General features: G+C 40.3%; 1 protein-coding gene across 1 annotated transcript in view; it reads right to left on the reverse strand.

Moving 5' to 3' along the window:
* Positions 1-23,933, reverse strand: part of CUBN (cubilin) — a 218,977-nt gene that overhangs the window by 112,928 nt on the left and 82,116 nt on the right. Inside the window, exons 29-31 of the mRNA XM_058669299.1 lie at positions 12,262-12,443; positions 3,338-3,512; positions 747-916 (exon numbers count right to left, since the gene is read on the reverse strand). Of these exons, the coding sequence (XP_058525282.1) occupies positions 747-916; positions 3,338-3,512; positions 12,262-12,443 (527 nt within the window). The remainder of the gene's footprint in view (positions 1-746; positions 917-3,337; positions 3,513-12,261; positions 12,444-23,933) is intronic.

Consider the following 23,933-nt stretch of genomic DNA (forward strand, 5'->3'; position numbering starts at 1 on the left):
GAAAAAACGAATGAAAAGAGGCAGGCAAAGGAAAAAGCCGAACAAAAAGGTTTATTGCCGAAAGCGGGCTGCTTATATACATTCCTCCACCAATCACTTCTCTCTGTGGGTCCACGGGGCACTGATAGGCCAGCAATCCCAGCAGGGGAGCATTAGCCTATCCTTGTGACTTCCTGTTTGCCTACTGGCGGGACAAATCCCGTCTCCTGGCCCTCGACCAGCTGCCATCTTGTGGCCCCTCATACGTGTGGGGTCAGCTCCCAGCGCACTGCTCCCCACAGAAAATTCCCTATCATTTAATGCTGAACACACTCACAGTTAATACATTCATTGAATGTTTTCATTTGTCAGGGTTTCACCCAGTTTTGACTAGAGACAATATCTGAAATTTGGGCCTGGTGCCTGGCCTAGCAGCTAAAGTCCTTGCCTTGAAAGCACCAGGATTCCATACAGGCGCCAGTTCTAATCCCAGCAACCCTGCTTCCCATCAAGCTCCCTGCTTGGGGCCTGGGAAAGCAGTGAAGGATGGTGCAAAGCCTTGGGACCCTACACCTGCGTGGGAGACCCGGAAGAGCTCCTGGCTCCTGGCTTCAGATCGGCACAGCACCAGCCGTTGCAGTCACTTGGGGAGTGAGTCATCAGACAGAAGATATTTCTCTTTGTCTCTCTTCCTTTCTATATATATCTGACTTTGTAATAAAAATAAATAAATCTCTAAAAAAAAATAAGAAATTTATATCACTCACCAAAACACAAGAGTCTTGAGTTTCAAGGTCGAAGTCAGTGAAGTTCAAGAGAACACGGTGATTTTTTTCAACTTGGATGGTCCAAAGACAGGCAGTGTTGTTCATATAAGGACTGGGGTAATTTGGAGAATGAATCTCCCCATTTGGAGCATGGAAAGTTCCTCCACAACCTGTAAGTGGAAAATTCAATTCAACAATGAGAGAAATCATTAATGCACAAACTATATCATTATCTGGTAGTATAGATCAATTGGATACCTTGCTTGACTAGGAGTTTTACTTTGTGTTAAAAACTCTGACAAGCTGAATGTTCATGTTAATTCATTTATCACAGCAAAAATAAGAAGACACAGAGGATATAAAAACCACTTCAAATATTTAAAATATTGATGCCAAAAGTTGCTTAAACTAATAATGAAGGGGTAGGCATTTGATGCCAAAGTTAAGATGCTTCTTGGGATACCTACACCCCATTTCCAAGTGCTTGGATTCCAACATTGGCTCCATGACTGATTCCACAGTCCTGCTATTGGGCACACTGGGAGATAGCAGACAATGAATTCAGTGAATCAGTGCCTCACATGGAAGGCCAGATTGAGTTCCTGGCTCCTGGCTATGGCCTTGCCCAGCTCCAGTCATTGCAAACATATTTAAAAAATAACAATGAAAAAAATCAAATCATGTTTTCACAGAGATTTCTTATGCCTCCTCCTTGTCCTCTAAAATTACAGCATACTATAAGAATGATTTATCTTCTGCCAAATATTTGATAATCCTGTAGTGTATGTTTCTATAAAAATACATTATCTGGGGCCCAGCAGCGTGGCCTAGAGGTTAAAGTCCTCGCCTCGAACACCCCAGGATCCCATATAGGCGCCGGTTCTAATCCCAGCAACTCCACTTCCCATCCAGCTCCCTGCTTGTGACCTGGGAATGCAGTCGAGGACGGCCCAAAGCCTTGGGTCCCTGCACCCACGTGGGAGACCCGGAAGAGGTTCCTGGCTCCCGGCTTCGGATCGGCACACACCGACCATTGTTGTCATTTGGGGAGTGAATCATCGGACGGAAGATCTTCCTCTCTGTCTCACCTCCTCTCTGTATATCTGACTTCGTAATAAAATAAATAAATCTTTAAAAAATACATTATCTGATTTAAATATTTAATATTCTATAGATCATAGTTATTATACAGTTATACAGTTGCTTTTAAATTCCTATAATGATATCTAGGACCTGTCATCTTCTTCCTCTATGGCTCATCATTTCTTACAGTTACGGTTATAAAAGCCAGTAATTCAGAAATCAGCTCTGTTTTAAAATGACTGAGAATTATTTGGAGGTAATCTAACACTGTGGTTTGTGTGTTTTGTGTGTGTTTAAAAATAATTACCTTTACGAGAGATTATATATAATTACTCTACTACCCTACAATTAAATGCCTGGGCACTGTAAAGTATCCTGAGATCATATTCTTGTTTTTGTGTTTTCTAGCTCTAGGATTTTAGGTGAGTTGCCAACTTGTCTAAATTTTAATTCCTTATTGCAATGAGGATAAACACACTTCCCTCAGGGGTTGATTGGCAGTATTGAATCAGATAACCCTTGTAAAACAGTTAGGAAAGTGCCAGACACATATACTAAGCGTTCTGTAATGGAGCCATTATAAATAGTTTTACAAGTTAATACATGTGAATGTACTTTGTGCCACAGCTTATTATATTGTAAAAAATCTGCAACAGGTACTTTATAGTATCTAAGCTTTTTGCTAAGCTCTTTGGCAGTAAGCCACCATTCAATGTACAGTAATTCCCTGGAATTCAAAAATTTAGCATGAACAATTTTGGCATTTGTCATAAACCCAAAGATCTATTCTATGACATGAGATAATTTGCTACTCACCAATGCCTAATTGTGGCAGGTGATTGGTTCAATTCCTTTGCAAAATCAGTGTGCCTGGTCAATCATCCTAAATCTGATCTTACCAGGGACTTGTATAGTTGTAACCTTATTTCAACAAATGTGGTGCTGGTTGGGTGCTGCATTCATATCCAGTACAGGCAACCACGCCCTGGCATTCCATAATGTGTACTGGTTTTGTCGCGACCAAACCCGGCTCATCCCACACTCTGGTCTGGTGATCGGATTTGCCAGTGGGTGATACGGACTGATTCAGCCTGGTCTGCTCCTGACCCATGCTGAATGTGTGCCAGTGGGAAACTTTCCATGGCCTATTCTGGACTGTTTCCTATCATGCTTCTTGCGCTTACCTGCAGGGACTGTGTCCTGCCAGAGGAGTTGCCCAGGCTCCTCCATCAGATCCCCTCCCAAAGGCAGGTTTTGCGCATGCCAGGGGGTCCTTGAGCCAACCCAACTCAGTTCACCTCCTGCCCTAGCAGGAACAGTGGCTTTTCCTGCTGAAGTTAAACTCTTACCGCATTTTTTAGGGAAGAAATTACCCCAAAGCAGCATGAGTCATCTGGAAAGTCATGAAGTTATCAGGATGGAGCTTACACATCTTTCTTCAATAATTATAGGAAATTTACTACTGGTGCAGGTGAAACACTTTAAGACACCTGCTTTTTTTCACTCACCTCCAGGAATTTCTTGCCAGGAGACATTGAAGCCTCTTCCATTTATGGAGCTGTCAGTCCTAAATCGTATTGCTAATTCATTTCCCGTGCTGGACACATGCATGGGGATCACAGAAGATCTCTGGACACACAACTGTGTTATTCTGGGAGCGTAGAAATCAGGGCCTCCATAGATCTAAGACAGGGTGTTAAAAAAAAAAAAGACTTAAAACACATATTTAAATCATTATAGTCTGCCCCTCATTTCTTTTCATGAACAGCTCCTGGATTGTATTATGATTACAGATTGAAATCTCAGCGTCTCTGGGTGGAGATGAACCATAAACGTGAACTGAATTTTCAAAGGCACTCCCTGTGCCTTAGGAATACAACAGCTGAATCACCCACAAATTCCTGTTTATTTCACAAGCTCAGAAATGCGGGAGAGGATTCAGTAGGTTACTCCAGAATATTCCATAGCTCTAAGTTTCATCTTTTTCATGGCTTCAGGGAATTTCCAGCTTTCTTTGGCAGAGGCATTGCAGTAAAAATCAGCATTATGTCTGATTTTCTAATTCTTATGCATCCATATGAATAGTGTCAGCATAAAATGATTTTGATTACAAAAGCTGGGTTCACAGAAGGCTCTTGATTTACCAGTTACATTATTTTTTATTAATTTTTAGCCAACTTCCAAATTGAATATTTTATGAGATCAGTCATTTGATATAATGTCTTTGTTTCTTCACAGGGAGAAATGAAAGCCTGATAAGTATAATTTAGGGTAAATTCAAGAAGGTAAACCTATAGAGTCTCTTTATGCCTCTAGCCAGAATACCTGCTCCCAGGAATCTAACCAAGGGCTGCCACGTTCTGCTGCAGAAGAACCTTAGAATCTGACCCATACTGCTTCTAGATCCATCACACTGGCTTCAGATCTCTAGGGTAAGCTCAAATTTATCCAACTACCTGACTGTCTGGTACCTAACACCTAGTGACACTTTCCCAGGACAAGGGTTCCCTTGATGTCACACCCAGTGCACCTCACAGATGGGCTTCCAAATCTCCTCCAGGCCCTACTATCCAATGTGTGTGTGTGTGTGTGTGTGTGTATTTACCTGTGTGTTAGGGTAAGCAGGAATGTTGAAGGGATGATAAGAATCAGGAAGAATCCACCAGCTCTACCTTCAGACCAAAGATGGTCTCCCCAAGAAACAATAAGATGCTGGACTTTATGCTTGGTAAATGCTTACAATGAAAGAATCTCAACTGAATTTGAACTGTGGTAATGTAACAAGGTGGAGCAATCCACCTTGGTGGGGGGGGGGGGTTGGGGAGGAGTGGGGGGAATCCCAGTGCCTATAAAACTGTGTCACATAAAGCAATGTAATCAATAAAAAAAAAAAATCAGGGAGAATCGAGCACAACGGTGTGGTATTACAGTGACTGATACCCCAGTGGCATTCAGCAAGCAGCAATATGAACTGCATCAGTAGCTGGAACTCCTCCAACAACAAAGTGGGAAGGGACATTCACTGGGAGCTCAGGGGGTGAACTTAGGCAAAGAACTGCTCATCCTGCTGGTCTGTTTGATTTGACCAGGAGCAGAGTCAGAGTAGCAGGTCTCAGATGGGCAGTGTGGAAACAGGATGAATTTCACAGCCCAGTCCACCATCTAGAGCCGAATCGGGCACCATTTTGTTTAAGGAGGCAAAGACTAAGGGAAGGGACTGAGCATACGCTGAGCTGGGAGAGAATTCATTTCTGGCTCAGTGAACTGCAACAATGTGGTATCCTACAGGTTCCACCCAAGATAGGTCCGTGTAGCCCTCAGACCTGATGGCCAGTAGACCAAGAACTCTAGTAGTGGCACATCAGGCACCATTCTGTACAGTATGGCAAAGGATTTAAGACTGTAGGGACAACAGTGAGCTGTGCATGCACTGAGCTTGGCAAGAACTCACTGAGCTCAGTGCATTGCACTGGACCCACAGGAGAATAATACTGACTATAGCATCATATGGGTCAAAATAGGTCCGCACGGCCCTCAGACCTAACAGCCAAAAGGTTCCTGCAAGAATACTACCAACAACCAAGCTATATAGGACACCTGGCGTCTCCCTAATCCTGGGATCTGCTCCAACTGAAAGTGTGAGAAAGGTTGCAGACAACAGTGCAGCCTCATCACATTATCACAGGAGGTGGAGACTGGTAAGCCAGGAGTTGGGGCTACAGAGACCACGGTGGAAATCTAACATAAGAACCCAGACCTGGAACTCGCTGGAGGAAGTGGCACAAGTGACTGCAAACAAAGAGTCATGTACCAACTGCAATAAATAAAATCGAACTGTAGACCTGTGGGTAACACAGCTTACAAACCTGCCCCAAAAAGAAGAATATGATAACCAGAAGTACAATGACCAAAAGCAAAAGAAGAGACAAAGGCACAATGAATACTACTGTAGAATCCCCTGCAAAGCAGCAAAAGCCTTTGCCAACCTCAGAGTTAACTGAGGAAGACATCGAGAATATGGGTGGTTACAAAATTCAAAACAGTTGTTATAAAGAGTCTAATCAACAATGAGAAGCATGTAAAGCAGACGTTCAAGGAATTTAAGGAATATGTCACGCAGGAAATGAATCAAATGAAAGCTGATAGATCAGAAATGAAGAATACAGTGGCGCAAACTAAAAGTACAATGGAGAGTCTCCAAAATAGAACAAAGGATGTGAAAGAAAGAATCTCAGAATTAGAAGATATTTCCTGTCACCAAGGGGGAACAAACAAAAAGCTGGAAGAAGAGCTGGGTCAAGCTAAAAAGAGTATTCAAGAATTGAAAGACACTATCAAGAGGTCAAATATAAGAGTTATGGGAGTCCCAGAAGGTGCAGAAAGAGAAACTGGAATTAAAGGTGTACTCAATGAAATAATAAGGAAAATTTTCTCTAATCTGGAGAAAGAATTGGGAAACAACATCCAAGAGTGGCACAGAACTCTCAACAGGGTTGACCAAAAGAGATCTTCACCACAGCACATGATACTCAACCTCTCTTCAGTCGAACATAAGGAAAAGATTGTTTAATGTGCATGTGAAAAAAATCAATAAACATATAAATGAATGCCAATTAAACTCACAGGAGACCTCTCACAGGAAACTCTACAGGCAAGAAGAGAACTGAGCAACATAGTCTAGATTCCTAAAGCAAAAAAAATTGTCAGCCCAAGATAATGTATCCAGCAAAGCTTTTCTTTGTCTTTGAAAATGAAATAAAATTCTTTCACAAGAAAAAAAAGTTAAAGGAATATGCCTCTTTCAAACCTGCCCTACAAAGGATACTTAAAGATGTTTTCTTGACAGAGAAGAAGAATAGCACCCACCAAAACCAAAGGCAAATGTGAAGAACATCCCAGTAAAATAACAACAGAAGACTAAATCAATGAGCAACCCATGAAAGTAAATGGCTTAAACTCATCAATCAAATGTCATAGATTAGTAGAATGGATTAAAAAAACAAAACCCATCTATTTGTTGCCTACAGGAGATACATCTTACCAACAAAGATCAGAGGAAACTATATCTCATAGATTTTGATTTTTATGTAGTTTCATCTCTTTAAAACACTTTCTTCCTCACTAAATTCTTCAATGACTCATAGATCATACAGTAGCATCATTTTCTTCAAGAAGGTTCTTGATTTTCTTTTTCATTTCTTCAGCAACACATTAGGCATTCAGTAGCATGTTATTTAACTTCATGGTGTTGTTAATTTTTTTCTTCCTGTTGTTTATTTTGTTTTGTGGTTTTTCATTTAAGGGGATGTATAGTAACTGTATAATGGAGACTATCACATTCAGATGTGAGGATACAATGCAGTATGCATCTCTACTGCCAAACTAAAGATGAACTCCCAGTGATACTATTTACTATATCTTGACAATAGGATGTTGGACTCTGCCATTGTCCATGCCCTCATTGACGGACATATGACTGTTTGCAAAGAACTATACTACAGTAATAATGTAAGGGAACTCAGTGATGAGGGAGAGAAGTCAGGAAGTGGTTAAGGGAAATTCCAGGTTTATGGAACTGTATCATAAAATGGTAATAATTTAAAAAAAGAAAAAAAAAAAAGAAGAAGCAAAAGATACCGGGATTGGTGCAGTGGAATATCAGGTTAATCCTCCTCCCACAAAGTGAGCATTCCATACAGGCCTCAATTTGAATCCCAGTTACTCCATTTCCAATCCATTTCCCTGCTATTGTTTTTGAAAGCAGCACAGGTTGGCCCAAATCCTTGGGATCTTGCACTCACATGGGAGACATTAAGGAAGTTCCTACCACCTGACTTTGGTTCAGTTCAGTGCTGGCTGTTGAGGACTTTTGGAAAGTGAACCAGTGAATGGAAGATCTCTCTCTTTCTCTCTAACCTCTGTCTTTACCCCTTTCTCTGTAGCTTTGACATTCAAGTAAAATAAATCTATTTTTAAAAATCTTAAAAAATAAAAATCTGGGGCCCGGCGGCGTGGCCTAGCGGCTAAAGTCCTCGCCTCGAACGCCCCAGGATCCCATATGGGCGCTGGTTCTAATCCCGGCAGCTCCACTTCCCATCCAGCTCCCTGCTTGTGGCCTGGGAAAGCAGTTGAGGATGGCCCAAGGCTTTGGGACACTGTACCCATGTGGGAGACCTGGAAGAGGTTCCTGGTTCCCGGCATCGGATCGGCGCGCACTGGCCCATTGCGGCTCACTTGGGGAGTGAATCATCGGATGGAAGATCTTCCTCTCTGTCTCTCCTCTCTGTATATCCGACTTTGTAATAAAATAAATAAATCTTTAAAAAAAATAAATAAAAATAAAAATCTGACAGAAGATACTGACCATCCTCCCTCCTCATATCTTCCCAAGCTTGAGTGTATAGGATAAATCCCACTGTTGTGAACAATATTCAGGTAAAGTGCATCTGAAAACTCTCAACTGCTCATTCCCACCTCCACTGTGTCATAGATAAGATGACATACATGAGCCTGCATAGGCTTGATGACCTCTCACCTCTGCCATCTGCCTGCTGACCTTTGCCCACACTCAGGCCCATGGCTGGGTGATGGGGAAATCAATGGAGTGTATTCCGGGAGAGAGAGTGAGAACAGGAAGCCTGCTTTTGTGTGTGTGCTTAGGGGATGAGGGATAGGGATGTGATCTGAATCTTTAATGACTTCTTTGTCTGATTCATTCCCCCAGCCATGCGGGAAATACCCAAATGAATGAAGCTGCTGTTCCCCAGAAGGCTGAGTATGAAGACTGCAATTGCAAAGGAATGAAGCAGGCAACTGCTCCAGGCTTATTTTCATTAGGAGAAGCTGATGTTTGTGTTGCCCTGTAAATCTCATCAAAAGCAGGATTTCAGGAAGAGCCCTGTGTGGCCTCCTCCACGTACACATATGCAAATGGGAAACACAACACTGCTTCTTGTTTGGAGTGTCCTTCACAATTTTCCAAGATCTCCTTCCTGCCCCCATCACCCAGGGTGCAGTCCCCAGAGCAACAGACTCACAGCATGTGCTTCTAATCAGCCAAGCCCAATCAAGAGCACATATTTGGAGAGAAGATTGAGCACACGCGTTAAGTTTTAACAAAGAAAACTCGCACGTTGGCAAAATATTGTTTTGCCTGCTCATGCATCCCCTTGAGATCACAATCATAATGGGTTTGAGTTGGCTGTGCCCAGGAGCCTCTGGAAGAATAAAAACGGCCACTTTGGACATTCTTTGCTTGCCTCTTACTGGCCTGCACTCATAACCACAGCAGAGTCCTGACTGCACTAATGGCCCAGCCTGAGCCATTGTCCTGGTTTACTGCACCAGGGAGGACATTTCCTCTTCTGCAGGAGGCTGGTCCACCGGTTTCTCAGAGAATGAAGCAAAATCAGCCCCAATATTTCCACGACCAAAATAATACATTGGCACTTTTGGCTTCCACAAATAAAAATCTATGGTTAACACATATTCAAAAGGGGAAAAAGATGGAAAGAATTTCAGGGTGTGGTTCATCTGCTACAGCATATGACTAAATGTTGGAGGGAAAGGAATTGGTCTGATGACCAGTGACTAAAAAATGTGTTTTTAGCAAATGCTCAGGATGGAGAACATTTCAAAGCCTTTGGTTTTAATCTGTTTTGAACATTTCTTTCTGCTCTGTTAACTCCATTTATTGTTACGATCAAGTCAGCATTCCCGGGTTATGAGTAACCAAGCGGCTGTTGTTCCATGCCACTGACCACTTTCTGGACACTGAGTTTTGAGAGGAAAAATGGCTCCTGATAAAATTTCATGAAACCCACCCAAACCCAAAACAGAGGGACAATCACATCTCCTGTGGATATACTCTGCCAGACAGCACAGATGACGGTGTAGGCCACGGAAGTCAGCAGTGCTCTTTGACTGCATCACACAAAGGGAACACATTTCAAAACCCATTAATTGTTATTACGCTAACAGCACTAGGGAATTAGGGAATAAGAGGTGGAAACTTTCTGTTTATTATCATTAATCCAAATCAATATTTTCCACTTGAGAGAAAATTCTGCAGAGATGTGAAACAAGGTTTCTGAGCAAGACAGGGGATTGCTCATTTCGCTCGTCAGTAAAAACAAAACAAAACAAACAAAAACCTTCAAAAGTACTTAGAGAGTTCAAAATTACCAACTATTCTTCGTGACACATGAGGGGCCACTGTGATGTCAGTCTGTCCCATGAAACTAAACCCAAGAAGACTGCAGTTTTCTTGCAAACACTGCTGTGCAGGCAAAGGACCCTGAATGTTGCTTCTGTGGCCTGGAGTCCCTGAATTTGCCCTTTGGGCCCCAAGGCTGAGCGCAGGGAACAACCCTTGCCTGTACTTTCTCACGTAACGGGTGGAACAAAAGCTAAAGCACAATGGACCCATTTACATTTTGCCAAGTGGGCAGCAATCACATGTACTTTGGAATATGAAAATGAAGGGTTTGGAACACTGTGCTTTGCTGCCAGCCCTTTTTAAGTGCTAAGGGGTTTTACGCAACAGAGCAATATCCTTGCTGGCCAGAGACACCATTTGAACATTCCACATGTGAATGTCAGTCTTGCTCATACTGCAAGTATAAATTTCAGGAGGTACCTTGCTTTTTCCTCTTAACCCCCCCCAAGATGGGGTCATGCCTGTGTAACAACCCATCCATGAAACCCGAGGTGCAGGCTGACCCAAGCACTCCCCAATTCTGCCCCTGGTTTCATTTGTTGTAGAATCAGCCAACTGCTTCTGGCCTTTGCGCTAAGATCAAGAGTTGTAGAATCAGCCTCTTTTGGACAGCTATAAGGTATTAAGCACCATTACTAGGGACTCTCTCATTCAGCGGATGACTTTAGAATGCCGTTTCTCTTCAGAGAGCAGCAGTCCTATAATTAAATTGTTATCTAAGTATCACAGTCTCCTATAAAGTCCACATAACTCATCTCAGCCCTGTGCATACTGCACACATCTATAGGTTTGTGCTGGCTTGCAGGAAGTGTTGCTCAGTGAGCAGGTCTAGTTCTGAGCTCTTCTGCTTACCATCCGTGTGGTCTTGAGAGAAAAATCTATTTGCTTTTCTGAGCTTTGGTCTTGACAACTTAAAAAAAATGTGGACAAAAATTTCCTTGTACCTCATGGGGTGTTTTAACATTCAAACAAGCGTAACGCTGTAAAAACTGCTATGTGAGCCACTATAAAAAGTGTATTATTATGGTTGTCTATCAGATATTTGGATTCTTAGATTCATACCTTCCCAAAGACACTGAGAGTGTATTATTTCCTGGGTGCTCAGTAAGACTGAGGATGTAAACACCTAACATTATGGAACTGAAGTCCTGCTAGTCCTACTTGCTACCATGTGCTATGGCAGTCCCATTAGCTGAAGTGATAGTATTTTTTCCCATGTATTTGAAACAATAAAGGATTAAATTCCTAATGGCTTAATTTTTCCCATTAAAAGTTGATTCTGGGCCCGGCACGGTGGCTTAGTGGCTAAAGTCCTCGCCTTGAACACACTGGGATCCCATATGGGCGCCGGTTCCTAATCCCAGCAGCCACACTTCCCATCCAGCTCCCTGCTTGTGGCCTGGGAAGGCAGTCGAGGACAGCCCAAAGCCTTGGGACCCTGTACCCACATAGGAGATCTGGAGGAAGTTCCTGGTTCCTGGCTTTGGATCAACGCAGCACCAGTCATTGCAGTCACTTGGGGAGTGAATCATCAGACGGAAGATCTTTCTCTCTGTCTCTCTTCCTCTCTGTATATCTGACTTTGTAACAAAAATAAATAAATCTTTTTAAAAAAGTTGATTCTAAGAAATGTTTGTACTTAAGATTCTAAATGACACATCTTTTGCAATATTGTTGAACAGCTTCTCATCTTGAGATTCCTCATACTACCCAAGGCTTGACAAAAGCCTGTGGGGAGGGCTACCTGATGCCCTCCAAATGTCTTTATTAAGGGGACTTCCTAGAAGTGTGGAGTGTTAAAGATCCCAAAGTCCTCATCAGTGGAGACTGGAGTGAGGGCTCCAACAGTGCAGCCTCTGTCTTCGAGAGATGATCCCAGTAGGATTGAACCCCAGGTACTTCTGCCACTAGCTCTACAGTGCATCACATTTGCAGAGGTTCCTCCAGTCTTTCAGTCACACTGTTCCCTGCTTCCTGGTATCACCTCTAAATAAAACTATCTGTAGTCAAAGCCCTTAGGTACTGCTTGAAGGGAAACTCAAACAAAGGCATTAATCCTCTATGTCTACCAACATTATTCATGAAGGACTGATATTCAGCGGATGTCTAATAACAGAGCACAGCTGGCCTTAGAAAACAATGTGGAATCATGGCAGAATGGCTTCTGGTTCTAGGCCAGGTTTGGAATATTGCAAAAGTAATTCCACTGCCTACCTCCAGGGTATCATAGTTGCAGCTCGGGTGAAATTCCACATCGAAATCATGGATGGTAAGCTGAATGCTGCTCCCAGGGGTGGTGGTGAGGTACCAGATACATTCTTTGTTGGCTGGATAATTGCCAGGATAACCAGGGCTGCTGAAGGAGCCTGTGGCTCCAGACAACTCCCCACCACAACCTGTGAAAACAGCAAGGCATGGTTAGAACTAAGTGGGCAGCAGCCAACAGAAACCACTCAAAACTCAACTCACATATGGCCTAAATTAGGAAAAAGACCATCAAGTTTTGATCATAAGGGTATAATTATGCAGTTACAAAACAAAAAACAATCATGGCTACAACTTATTACATAAAAGCCTCACCCAGAAAAAAAGAAAGCAACTGATGTTTCTGACTATTAATATTATCATATCTTGTTAGAAAGCTATTCAGGCAGAATTACTGCAAACAACCAAAAGCTGTGACATATGGCATATGGGGTACAACAATCTCACCCTTCACCTAACCCTTACAGTGTGCTTTGCAGGTATCTGCTACTTTAATATGCATAAATCTGCACTTTGTAAATGAGTAATTCCATAAGAGATCAGGTGCCTTGTCAAAAGTTTCCTGGTTTGTAAGGGGGCAAAGCTAGGATATCAATGGAGGTGTGTGAGTTGTGCCAAAGGAATAATTCCCACCTCCACCAGGACTCTAATAGTCTGCAGCAATTCAGATGGAGACTTCATTACAGAGACAGAATGGGTAAACTTTGAGGAATGCTTATTAAAAGAAAAATTAGATAGAATATGTTAGCTCATTGTTTTACAATAGCAATTTTGGACAACAGAGAAGCTTTTTTCCCCCTTTGTTAACATTTCTGGACCTCCTCTGACATTTTTACAAAACATTCTTTAACGGTTGTTAAACTCCTCCCATGCTGCTTAGAGAATAGAACTTGGTCTTCACCAAGGCTTTAAAAAATAGCAGTGTTTTCTCACTTCATTGTGAACCAGTGAGTATATTTACATGAACAGAATTTAGAAACCATGACTTCAAAAAGGAGATACCACATATGAGGTTCTATGTACTATCTGCCCTCTGCAAGTTTCTGCTACACATGGAGTTAGAAAAAAATTTCTTTAGAATTCAAAATGCCTTGAAATTTTCCCCATACACAATTCCACACAGTTTAACTGACAAGCTCTGAGGAGAAATCTTTAAAGAGTCTTAGATGGAATGAAGCCATCTCTTGCTGGTCCAAGGTGCTTCCTTTTGGAAACATTCATCTTTTTTTACTTAAAACCTGCTACACAGGGCACTCTCTCCTTCGTCTTATGAGATCTCTTCACTGTTCCTGGTGAAAACCCTATCAAACAGCCACCATTTGCACACTGTTTATAGACCATGGTGAATGCTATAATGCCATAAAAAAAAGTGCTGTAAAAGATTTTTTTTAAAAAAATTTGTCATAGTATAAAACATGGAAATATTTCTAAAGCCAAAATAAGCACATTAAGCATCTCTGCAGCACAGCAGTCCAACTCCGGGACCTGTACCATCTGCAGCATATCCTGTAAAGGGGCGTTTCTTAAAGTTAGACAGTGTAGTGGCTTATTACAAACTGTGTGTAGAAGTGGCACTTTTCACAGCACGGGTAAGTTAAGAATAAGAGTCTAGGCAAACAAGGCCATCTTGTTAATCCAATTTTCTTGCAAGCTACATTTGCAGTTGATATGGTTCTTAATATCAGCTGCTTACAGTAAATACCACAATGAAAAAAAAAACCTTTTGAGGAAAATAACTTTGTAATCACATAATAGAAAAGAGAACAAGAAAATAGAAACTTAAATATCAAATTTCTGCATTTCATTTAGTTTTATTTCAGCAGCCAATTTAATTATTTTTGTTCTAGCCGACTCATCTAAAACTTTGTATAACAATTTTCCATTGTCTTTCTCAATTGTTTTAGGTTTCCTTGTGAATTCCTTTGCAAATAACAGGATATCAGTGCCCTGAAACTAGCCACTGCAAACTGCTAATATTCATTCTGTAATGATTTGAAAAGTTACAGTACAACTACAAAGATCCACAGTGGACTTTTTCACCTAAAATTTAAAACAATCTTAAAATACATAATTTTCGAGTATGTCATGTTTTGTTCTCATCAGTGGCACCCATGGGTGTGTGTCTTGTGACACCCTGTTGGGGAAAACTTTTCCCTGCATCCATTTTTTCCCTCATGAACTTACTACCTCCTGAGGTTTAACAGATCAAAAAGTAACAAACTTGATTCAAAAGAAAATTAGAGGGACCAGCACTGTGGCACATTGGATTAAGTCACTACTTGGGATGCTGGCATTCCATATCGGTAAGTGCTGTTCTGAGTCCCTGCTACTTTGCTTCCAATCCAGCTTTCCTGGTAATATGTCTATGAAGGCAGCTGGTTTTGGTGAAGTACTTGGGTCCTGTAACTCATGTGGGAGACCCAGATGGAGTCCCTGGCTTTTGGATTTGGCCTGGTACAACCCTGGATGCTGTGGTCTTTTAAGGAGTGAAACAGCAGATGGCAGATACTTATTTCTTTCTCTCTCTTTCTCTCTCTCTCTCTCTCTTTCTCTCTTGTTCTTTCACATAAACAATCTTTAAAAGTAGAAAATATTCATCTCTCTCTCTCTCTTTCTCTCTTGCTCTTTCACATAAACAATCTTTAAAAGTAGAAAATATTCATCTAATGGTGTTTGTGGTCAAAATTTAAAGTACAGAAAATAAAGTTAATTGTAATAATGTAGAAGACATGTATGTCCATCTAGCTTTTCTAAATTTTCAAAGTGACAACTTTGCAGTTCCACTTGCCCATTCATTCAATTGGCAAGTATTTACTGAATATATGTCATAGTATAAGCGGTGATGCAGATACCTAATACATTTAATGTCTCTAGGAGGGGAAAAGAATATCATCTGTTGACATATAAGGTTCTGATTTATACCTATCCTTCTGTAAGTTTTAAACTGCTTTTCCTTCAGTTTTCAATGAGAATTTCAGTAAGCTTTGATTTGAAATAAAATCAATGCATTTTCTTTTATTCTCCACATGTTAACTGGTGGAAATTTATAAGCAAAAATAAATAAACCACCATGAAACTGTCCATCATTTTGGGAATCTTAGTTTGTAACCATGGAGTCACAGGAAGGGATAGGCAAAGCTGGATAGGAAAGACATTGTATCAACCAGCAGCTCTCAGGAAATGACACCGTAATGTTTGGACTATCAATCTCCTGTTTATCATCATGTTCCCTCTCTGGTTTAAGGAATAATAAACGATAAAAGCAATAGAGAGGTTTTTTGTAACTGGACACCTGTGATCTAAGATATATGACAATGATTTAGAAGAGTATCTTAGCAACTTCCATGAAGAAAATGATTAAATGTTAAAAATATTAGCCAAGGAGAGAAGTATGGTGTGATGAATGAAGAGTTTTGAGAGTTACACCTTTTGCAGAAAAACAGATAGTAGGTCTACCCCTAGTTTGCAGTGGAAAAATTATTTCAGAACTGCTTACTTGGGAAGGTAGATGGAAAATTTTTGAATATATCACAGCCCTCTGGGTAAAACATGAGCTGTGACATAAGACAAAAGGGGTTCCAGTATCAGTTGTGACACTTCTTAGATAAAATTATTCAGTTTCTGTCACAACCAGCTTCTTTAACAGTCACAATATTTATCTCACAGAGTTGTTACATAAAGAAAGTAGTCAACGTAATATTTTTAGCTAGGCGTCTAATATATGATAATCACCCCATACCTGTTATAAGTATATCTTAACATGATTTTGTCCAGGAATGGGAGACTTGGTTCAAGAATAGGAACTGACCAAAAGACCATCATGAATTGCTAGAGAAAAGGTAAATAGATCGGCTGTTTCTTAAAGCCACAACAATTTTGTTTTTAAATGGTCCATACAAATAGGGTAGTGTACAGTTTTCTGATTGCTTTTAGTAAGCACATTTTCCTATTTGAGATTCATGTTGGCAATATGAGGTGGACAAGAAGGACAGTGTCAGGCCCATTTTATAGATAAGCAAGTTAGGCTCAAGAAAGATGGGGGCCTTGCCCATGTCAGATAAAACCGGGAAGGGGAGAACACAGGGATTCTGAGGCCAGCACCCTCCTACCCCTATTCTGTGTCCTATCCATGAGGCTTTCCTGAGCTCATCAGCCCAAAGGCATGATCTACAAGCAACACTGAACATGGCCCTCATTAGTGTTCTGTCTGGCAACAGAGGAAAAAAAGTTCGCCATAGCAACCTGGAGAAAGTTAAATACAGTGGCAAATCTGACGATATCTAATATATTAACATCAGTTGAACTGTAATAAGATAGTATCTTGGAGAAAATCATATGCTCTTTGGTTTTAAATAGTGAATCCACAAAATTTTTGCACTGGTGACTGATAATCTGCTTGGTTTTATTTTCCTGAGAACTCCCAGGGCTCGGCTGAAAGAAAGAATGTCCCTTATCAGTAGGAAGCACACTGACCCACCGAATTCATAACAAGGCAGAATTGAAAGCTGTTGTTAACTTTGATTACTTGTGAAGAGCATTTAAAAGTTTTTTTCTTCTTTTTTTGCAAGAGAACGTTGCTAACACTGTTTTTGTTTTTGTCTAAAAGAAGTTATGAGTTATCAAGCTCCAGTACAATAAATACACTTGTCACCATCTATGTATGTTCTACTCTCAATCTACATGAGATTAGAGCTGCAGAGTTTAAAAATTATACATGCCACCTCTCTAAAATAGACCTTTTCCTGAAAACCATACACCCTGGAGACCAACAGCATCAGGAGACAGACCAGATGGAAAATCACACGGCCAAAGCCCACAAAGGCTGGAACAAAAGAAAATAAAGCTTATCCAACAAGTACCCTGAGAGAGATGGCCAAGAAATCAATGGTTCATATTGAAGAAGCCAAAAGGCCATAGTGAAAGAGGATAACTTTCTAAACACAATAAAGGATGCAGTTCACATGCAATGATTTCTATTTTGAAAGTTTTTCTGTGACAAAAGTAAAAATTCTTTCTGCTCTCCAATACCTTGAAATGTGTTTCACAGGTTAGTTTAGTTTGCCATCATAATTTTTAAAAGGCAGCGTGCAGAGAGTGAGGTCCCTGAGTGATGTCACCAGTGAGGAAGGACTCTTGGTGATTTGGCAATTAGGAACTCAGAATTTGGGGAATGCCCAACCCAAGACAAGATGAACTGTTTTCCAGAATACACAGACCTTGCTTTCGATGACCTCTGTAAGACATGCAATTTGTAATTAAAGACTTTGTAACAGAACCTATCAGATCAGGGAACATAGGGAGATGAAGCAGAATGTGAGACTGTCTACATGGTTCAACTTATCCGAAGGTGACTGGCTTGTAATAAAAACCACAGAGTCTGAAACGCATGGTTTGATGACACCTGTTAATCCTTCAACAATTTCAAAGTGTGCATGGACACAGTCCTGAGAAATGAAAGGCAGAAATAATCACCATCCCACTAGGAGAGGGAACTAAAATTAAGTCATTGGTTCTTCTGAAGGCAAGACCCAGGTGGAGCCCCTGGAATGTATAAGGCTCCAATGGTCTTCAGGACTGTCTGGTTAACTTTCTGTGAGATTTTGTGAGTTAACACATACTCTGGAAGGATAGAAACACAAATGGAACCATTCATGAGATGAAACCAGAAAAGAAAATCAGGTAATATGCAGGTTGAAGGATGTTAAATTTTTATGAAAGGAAAAAAAGAGAGAGAGAGAAACAAGAAGAGGACAAAACACGGTAATTCCAGAAAAGGACTGAGCTATCCAGAGCTGCAAATCTCTGGCACTAGGGTGAAGAACACTTCTCCTCCCCAAATTCATGTCCACCAGAAACCCACGAATCCAGCCTTTTTTTTTTTTTTAATGTGTTTTGATTGTATTTCTTTTTTGTCCTTTGTCATTCTAGCCTTTTTTTAAAAAATATTTATTTTCATTACAAAGTCAGATATACAGAGAGGAAGAGAGACAGAGAGAAAGATCCTCCGTCTGATGATTCACTCCCCAGGTGAGCCACAACGGGTCGGTGTGTGCCGATCCGATGCCGGGAACCAGGAACCTCTTCCAGGTCTCCCCCGCGGGTGCAGTGTCCCAATACATTGGGCCGTCCTCAACTGCTTTCCCAGGCCACAAGCAAGGAGCTGGATGGGAAGTGGAGCTGCCGGGATCAGAACCAGCATCCATATGGGATCCCGGGGCTTTCAAGGCGAGGACTTTAGCTGCTAGGCCACGCCGCCGGGCCCGAGTCCAGCCTTTTTGATACAATATGCAGATGTGTTCAAGTTCAGATGAGGTCATCATTGTACTAGGATGGGTCCCACATCCAATGAAACTGGCGTCCTTATAAGAGGGAGGTTTGCTCCAACACAGGAGAAGGAGATCAAATGAAGACTGATGCAGAGATTGGATTGATGAATCTGTATGCCAAGGAAAACCAAGGCTTTCCAGCAACGAACAGAAGCTGAAAGAGATTCTTCCCTGTGGAGAATCTTTGAAAGTGATGGCCATACCAACACCTTGACTTACCACTTCCACCTTCAAGATTAAAGAGGATCAAGTTAGGCCACTAGGTTTATGGTACATTTTATAGAAGCCCTGGGAAGCTAATGCATTCCCATGATTTCCCTGATAAGTAGAATGGTCAAATTCTTATGCAGGCACAAAATGGCAACAATCTTCAGTGTGACATGTAAAAACATGTAAATATGTAAGTTCTTCTTACTCCACCTTGTATTAATTAATTCTTACTTATACCTACCATTTTAAGGTTAAATAGATGGCTGGTCAAGGATACAGTTAGAAAATGGAAAAAAAATCTACCATTGAGAAGACTAGAGTAAAGTACTGCTTTAGCTGGAAAAAGGTACCAACAGGAACTAAGTTGTTAAACATGACTTTTTACTATTGAGGAATAAGCAAAGACTTAGAAAGACTAACTTCATAGGGGCTTCATCTCTGCTCCATACTTTGTGATAATTCATTTTGTACTGATTTCTATACAGTTATTAATAATGAAATAGAATTATCTATTTGCAATGGTAGAGACAGGTGAAATGTTAAACAATAAGTTAGTGACTGGAGAAACAGATACAAGAAGCTAAGAAATCAAGGATGTCCATTGATGTAAAAGTGACAATTAATTACTAAGCATTACATCATCAAAATACCGCAAATAAGAGTATCATGGTCATCTGACTATCTTAGATGCTGTGGTCTATATCTTGAAGTGTTTTATCTTAGAATACCATTGAAGTAGCATAAATTCAAGGAAGCAATTTTTAGAGGTCTTCTCACAATATAAAATTTAATATCCTGTGTATATGAAATGATGAAATGTTCTATTTTAATCCAGAGAAGTATAGCCAAACTAATTTCATCATCTTTTCATTTTGATTAACTACATCCATCTCCCTTCAATCTGCTCATTCAAACCAAATTTTAAAAATATTTCTTAGTAGAAATTCTTTGCTCAAAATTCTTCAAGATAAATCAATCCATCTCTCATTTTCATGTAGTTTTGAAATTATTGAAGACTACTGGACAAAATACAGTAAAAATAGTTGCCAAAGACAAGCAATGAAACCAAAGAAACTGTACTATGTTTTTTTTGCCAAAGGGTACACATGGATACTTTAAGAAATCTCCCAAGCAGGCAGAAAAGAAGAAACATGTTATCATTGAGCGATTTCCAAATACAGCACTCACTCTTCCATTTTAAGTATTTATCCTAAACCTGTGCTCTTTCCATTTCATGCTGTGGGCAGGCAGCCTCTCCCATGCACAAGCTCTGTGAGCCCCCAGGGATCTTCTTCATTCTCCTTCCCGACTTCTTTGCCTCCCTCTGCTGCCAACCTAACCTTTCTTCCCCAGGGAGGTCACTCCACTCCAGCAAATGCACAAACATGGGCAGGACCACACCGATGGCAGTGCCCTCTGACCCACCCAGCTCTGTCTAAACCATCGGATTGTGGCCATTGTTTTGTGCTCCTTGATTTCAGCAGTTAGGGCTGCAGGGCAAAGGCTGCAGGCAGGCAGCCAGGGTAGGTCTCCAGCTGAGGAGGAGGAGAAAAGATTAAATTAACCAAATTCTCATGCAATCATTCAGCCATGGATTAAGCCAGTCTGTTTTGGGGGCTGCTATTCTTTCACCCTTCACTTGATTCCTTCTCCTTTTAAGTTAATTTGTGAACCTAAACCTTGGCAACAGACCAGATCATCTCTGATTTCTTCTAGATTGATAATAATATCTGCCATATGCAGTAATTTCAAATGAACACCTTATAAGTGAGAAAAAACATCATTTTGACAAAAATGGACAAAAATCAGCTATTCTGAAGTTTGTCAAGCAATGTACTCCATCCCCGCTTGCCTCTCTCAAATTTTACTGGTACATGAACTTGAAGAAAGAATTGATTTTTTAATTTAGTTTGGATCTGTTGGAACTAGAACACTAATGACTTGGGAAAGCTTGCCCACATTTCTTTAAGAACATGTAATGTTCTTTGTAACGGAAAATTTTAGGGAAAAATTACTTCATTTTAAGCAGAGGGCAGCTCTTTAAAATACATACTTTGGGGCTAGTGCAATAGCTTAGTACTAAATCCTCGCTTTGCATCCACCAGGAACTCATTTGGGCACCAATTCGTGTTCTGGATGCTCCACTTTCCATCTGACTCCCTGCTTGTGGCCTGGGAAAGCAGTAGAGGATGGCCCAAAGTCTTGGAACCCTGAACCTGCATGGCAGACCTGGAAGAAGCCCATGGTTCCTGGCTTCAAATCAGCTCAGCTCTGGCTGCTTTGGGGAATGAAGCAGCAGATGGAAGATCTTTCTCTCTGCCACGCCTTCTCTCTGTATATCTGCTTTTCAAATTAAAAAATAAATAAAAGGAACCTATAACACCTGCCTCCCTGTACCACACACACACTTTGGAGTTCAATGTCATATACTTGGTTTGTGTCTTAACTGTAGCCCTAACTGTACTTGTGAATTTGGGTGAGTTATTCAACTTTTCTAAGGTTCCTGTGTCAGTTTCCTCATCCATAATATGGGGATGATGTTGCTTATTGAACAGAATTACTGGAAAGAAGAATTAGATAACATTTTAAAGCACGGTGCATGTTGAGCATCATTTTTGAAAATGCAAACAACAGTAACAATAAATGAAAAGAAATTAAATGAATGCAATAATCAATCCTAATCATATTTTTCATTCAGTTTTTATGGGCAATATAAATTATTTTTATCATATTCAATGTCTTAGCATAAGTTTGCATTTAAGTGTGAAAACCTGTACCATTTAGTCTGAGAGTAGTCTGCATAACTTGGAAAAAAAAATCAGGAAAAAAAGTATCTCAATGTCATGACTCACAGACGGAACATCAATCTCTACCAGCTCTTCTGCCATGCAGTTCCCTTCTCACAACAAGGGTCCTTTCCTAGTCTTGTGAGACAATGAGGACTGGTGTTAGTTTCTGCGAGTACACATTGGCATTCACATAAAGCAACTGCTTGCATATGTTAATATTTGAGACAAATATCAGGATACTTCAGTAAATAAACAAAAATAGAACTCTCTGAGGACAAACATTAATATTCCGTTGAACATCACATTTGTTCTGTGCTGGTTTACTCAGTTTTGGCTACTACAATATTTGAAACTGAAAACATACACGCATACACAAATATACGGTTTTAGCTTTTTTTTTTCTATGTTGTACAAAAAAAAAGCATGGAATCCCCTGGAAAGTATGTACAACTTTAGTTAGAAATGTTGCTAGGAAATAAGAAAACAAACAGAAGATTCAAGAAAGTCCTTTTGGCTGAAATCTCAAGGACTGTTATTAGATTGTGCAATGTATGATTTGGGAAGGTCATGGCTATTGGAGGAGTTTTATTTTTCTTTTTATAAATGTTTCGGGGATTGGCAACGGAATGAGAACTCCAACTTTTTCAAACAGTAGCCACGTGGGAATTGGGATGTAAGGCTCCTAAAATGCTCTTACTGTTATAAGTCGGAGAGACAACACTAGTGAAGGTCAAATCTGTGTCTGTGTATTTACTGTTGTTGTCAAGGAAGCAGAAAATGTCAGGGTTTTGCTTTTCCATTCATTCTGGAAGGTCTGAATATGTTTAATGTTACCTCTTACTGCCAGGGCCTTGCTGGAATAACTCTGAAGCAAAGCCAAAAAGAACCCTTGGATTTTCTTTTTTAATTATTGTTCTACTTAAACAAACAGGAGTTACTGGTAAATTCTTTCTTTAAAAAAGAGAAAGGCTTGTCCATTAAGGAATTCTTTGTAAAAAAGATATGTAAAATTTGTCATAAGCAAAAAATTAGAAACAACATTCTAATGCAGAAATCTGAGCTTTGGTTCCACATTAAAACAACATTCATTTCCAGTTTTTATACATTGGAATATTTTCTAATAGATCATGAAGTCAAGAAACCAAAATATGTCAAATAGGCAGAAATACCCACCGTAGATGGCACAGGATATAACTGCATAAATGTAAGAAAAAGTCTAGTCAACATTTAGGGAAATAACTTTTAGCTGAAAAGGAATCAGTGGTTTTAAAAGTTTCTATTTTGTTTCAGTTTCTAACCAAATCAAGTAGGATTCATCTCATCTCGCACTGTAAGAAGCACAGGTTTTTGTGTTTTTATTTGTGTGTCTTTCGCAAGAGGTTGCATACAAACTTAGTGAATGTAGCTAAATCATCCTTGATCACAAAGAAGGTTGCTTCAGAGGTGTATGGACAATGCTTTACTGTTTCTCTCTGGAACATTCTCTCTAACACAGCTTGCCAGGACCCAACACTGTTAAAGCAATTTTTGAGACCAGATGGGATGATTCACAGCCCAACTCAATGAGCATACCCTGGCATCTTTTTTGACCACAATTCATAAAAATCAGATTCATAGAGAACTTTACACTTTTAGTTTTTTAATGAATTTTTGCACTGTGCAAAAGTAAGAATCAGGACAAACTAGAAAATGATTCTTCAATAATAAAAAGACTGCTATAATAATTTTCAAACATGAAAACCTGGGTAATAAAGATCCTACATTTCAACATTATGAACTTTGAGGAAATTACAATGAAAGAGCATGGTGATTGGTATAATAGTTTGTGTGTCATTTTTATCACAGCACTGGTCGCTTAGTCCTTTAATGTCTTTGTTGGAGGTTAGTTAGAGATGGTATTCTCCCTGGGTTTTCATCCATCTCAACTGGCAAATCTCCCTGACTCAGAATGGTCTTCTTGGGTCACTGTTAGCCCGTAATCCATGATTTCTTCAGCTATAATCAGTTCTGCCATTTCCTGCTCCCATCCTAAAATAACAATGGTTCCCTATTCATTATTACATTAAGCTCACACTTGTCTGGTTGACTTTCAGAGTTCTGTAGATTCTAACTCCACTAGACTTGGCAGCCTTACATCTTGCTGTCAGCATTAAGTTATGATCTATTATACCTCTTTCTTCGCTCTTCTTGACCCAGGCATTGTTTGCCAGTTCTTGTTCAAGAAGGTTCTAGAGTCTGAGTCCATGAAGATTTTCCTCAATGACTCACCAGCCATACTACTGAAACCTCACTGTTT

Source organism: Ochotona princeps, chromosome 10, assembly GCF_030435755.1.
Source record: "Ochotona princeps isolate mOchPri1 chromosome 10, mOchPri1.hap1, whole genome shotgun sequence".
In the NCBI taxonomy this organism is placed as follows: domain Eukaryota; kingdom Metazoa; phylum Chordata; class Mammalia; order Lagomorpha; family Ochotonidae; genus Ochotona; species Ochotona princeps.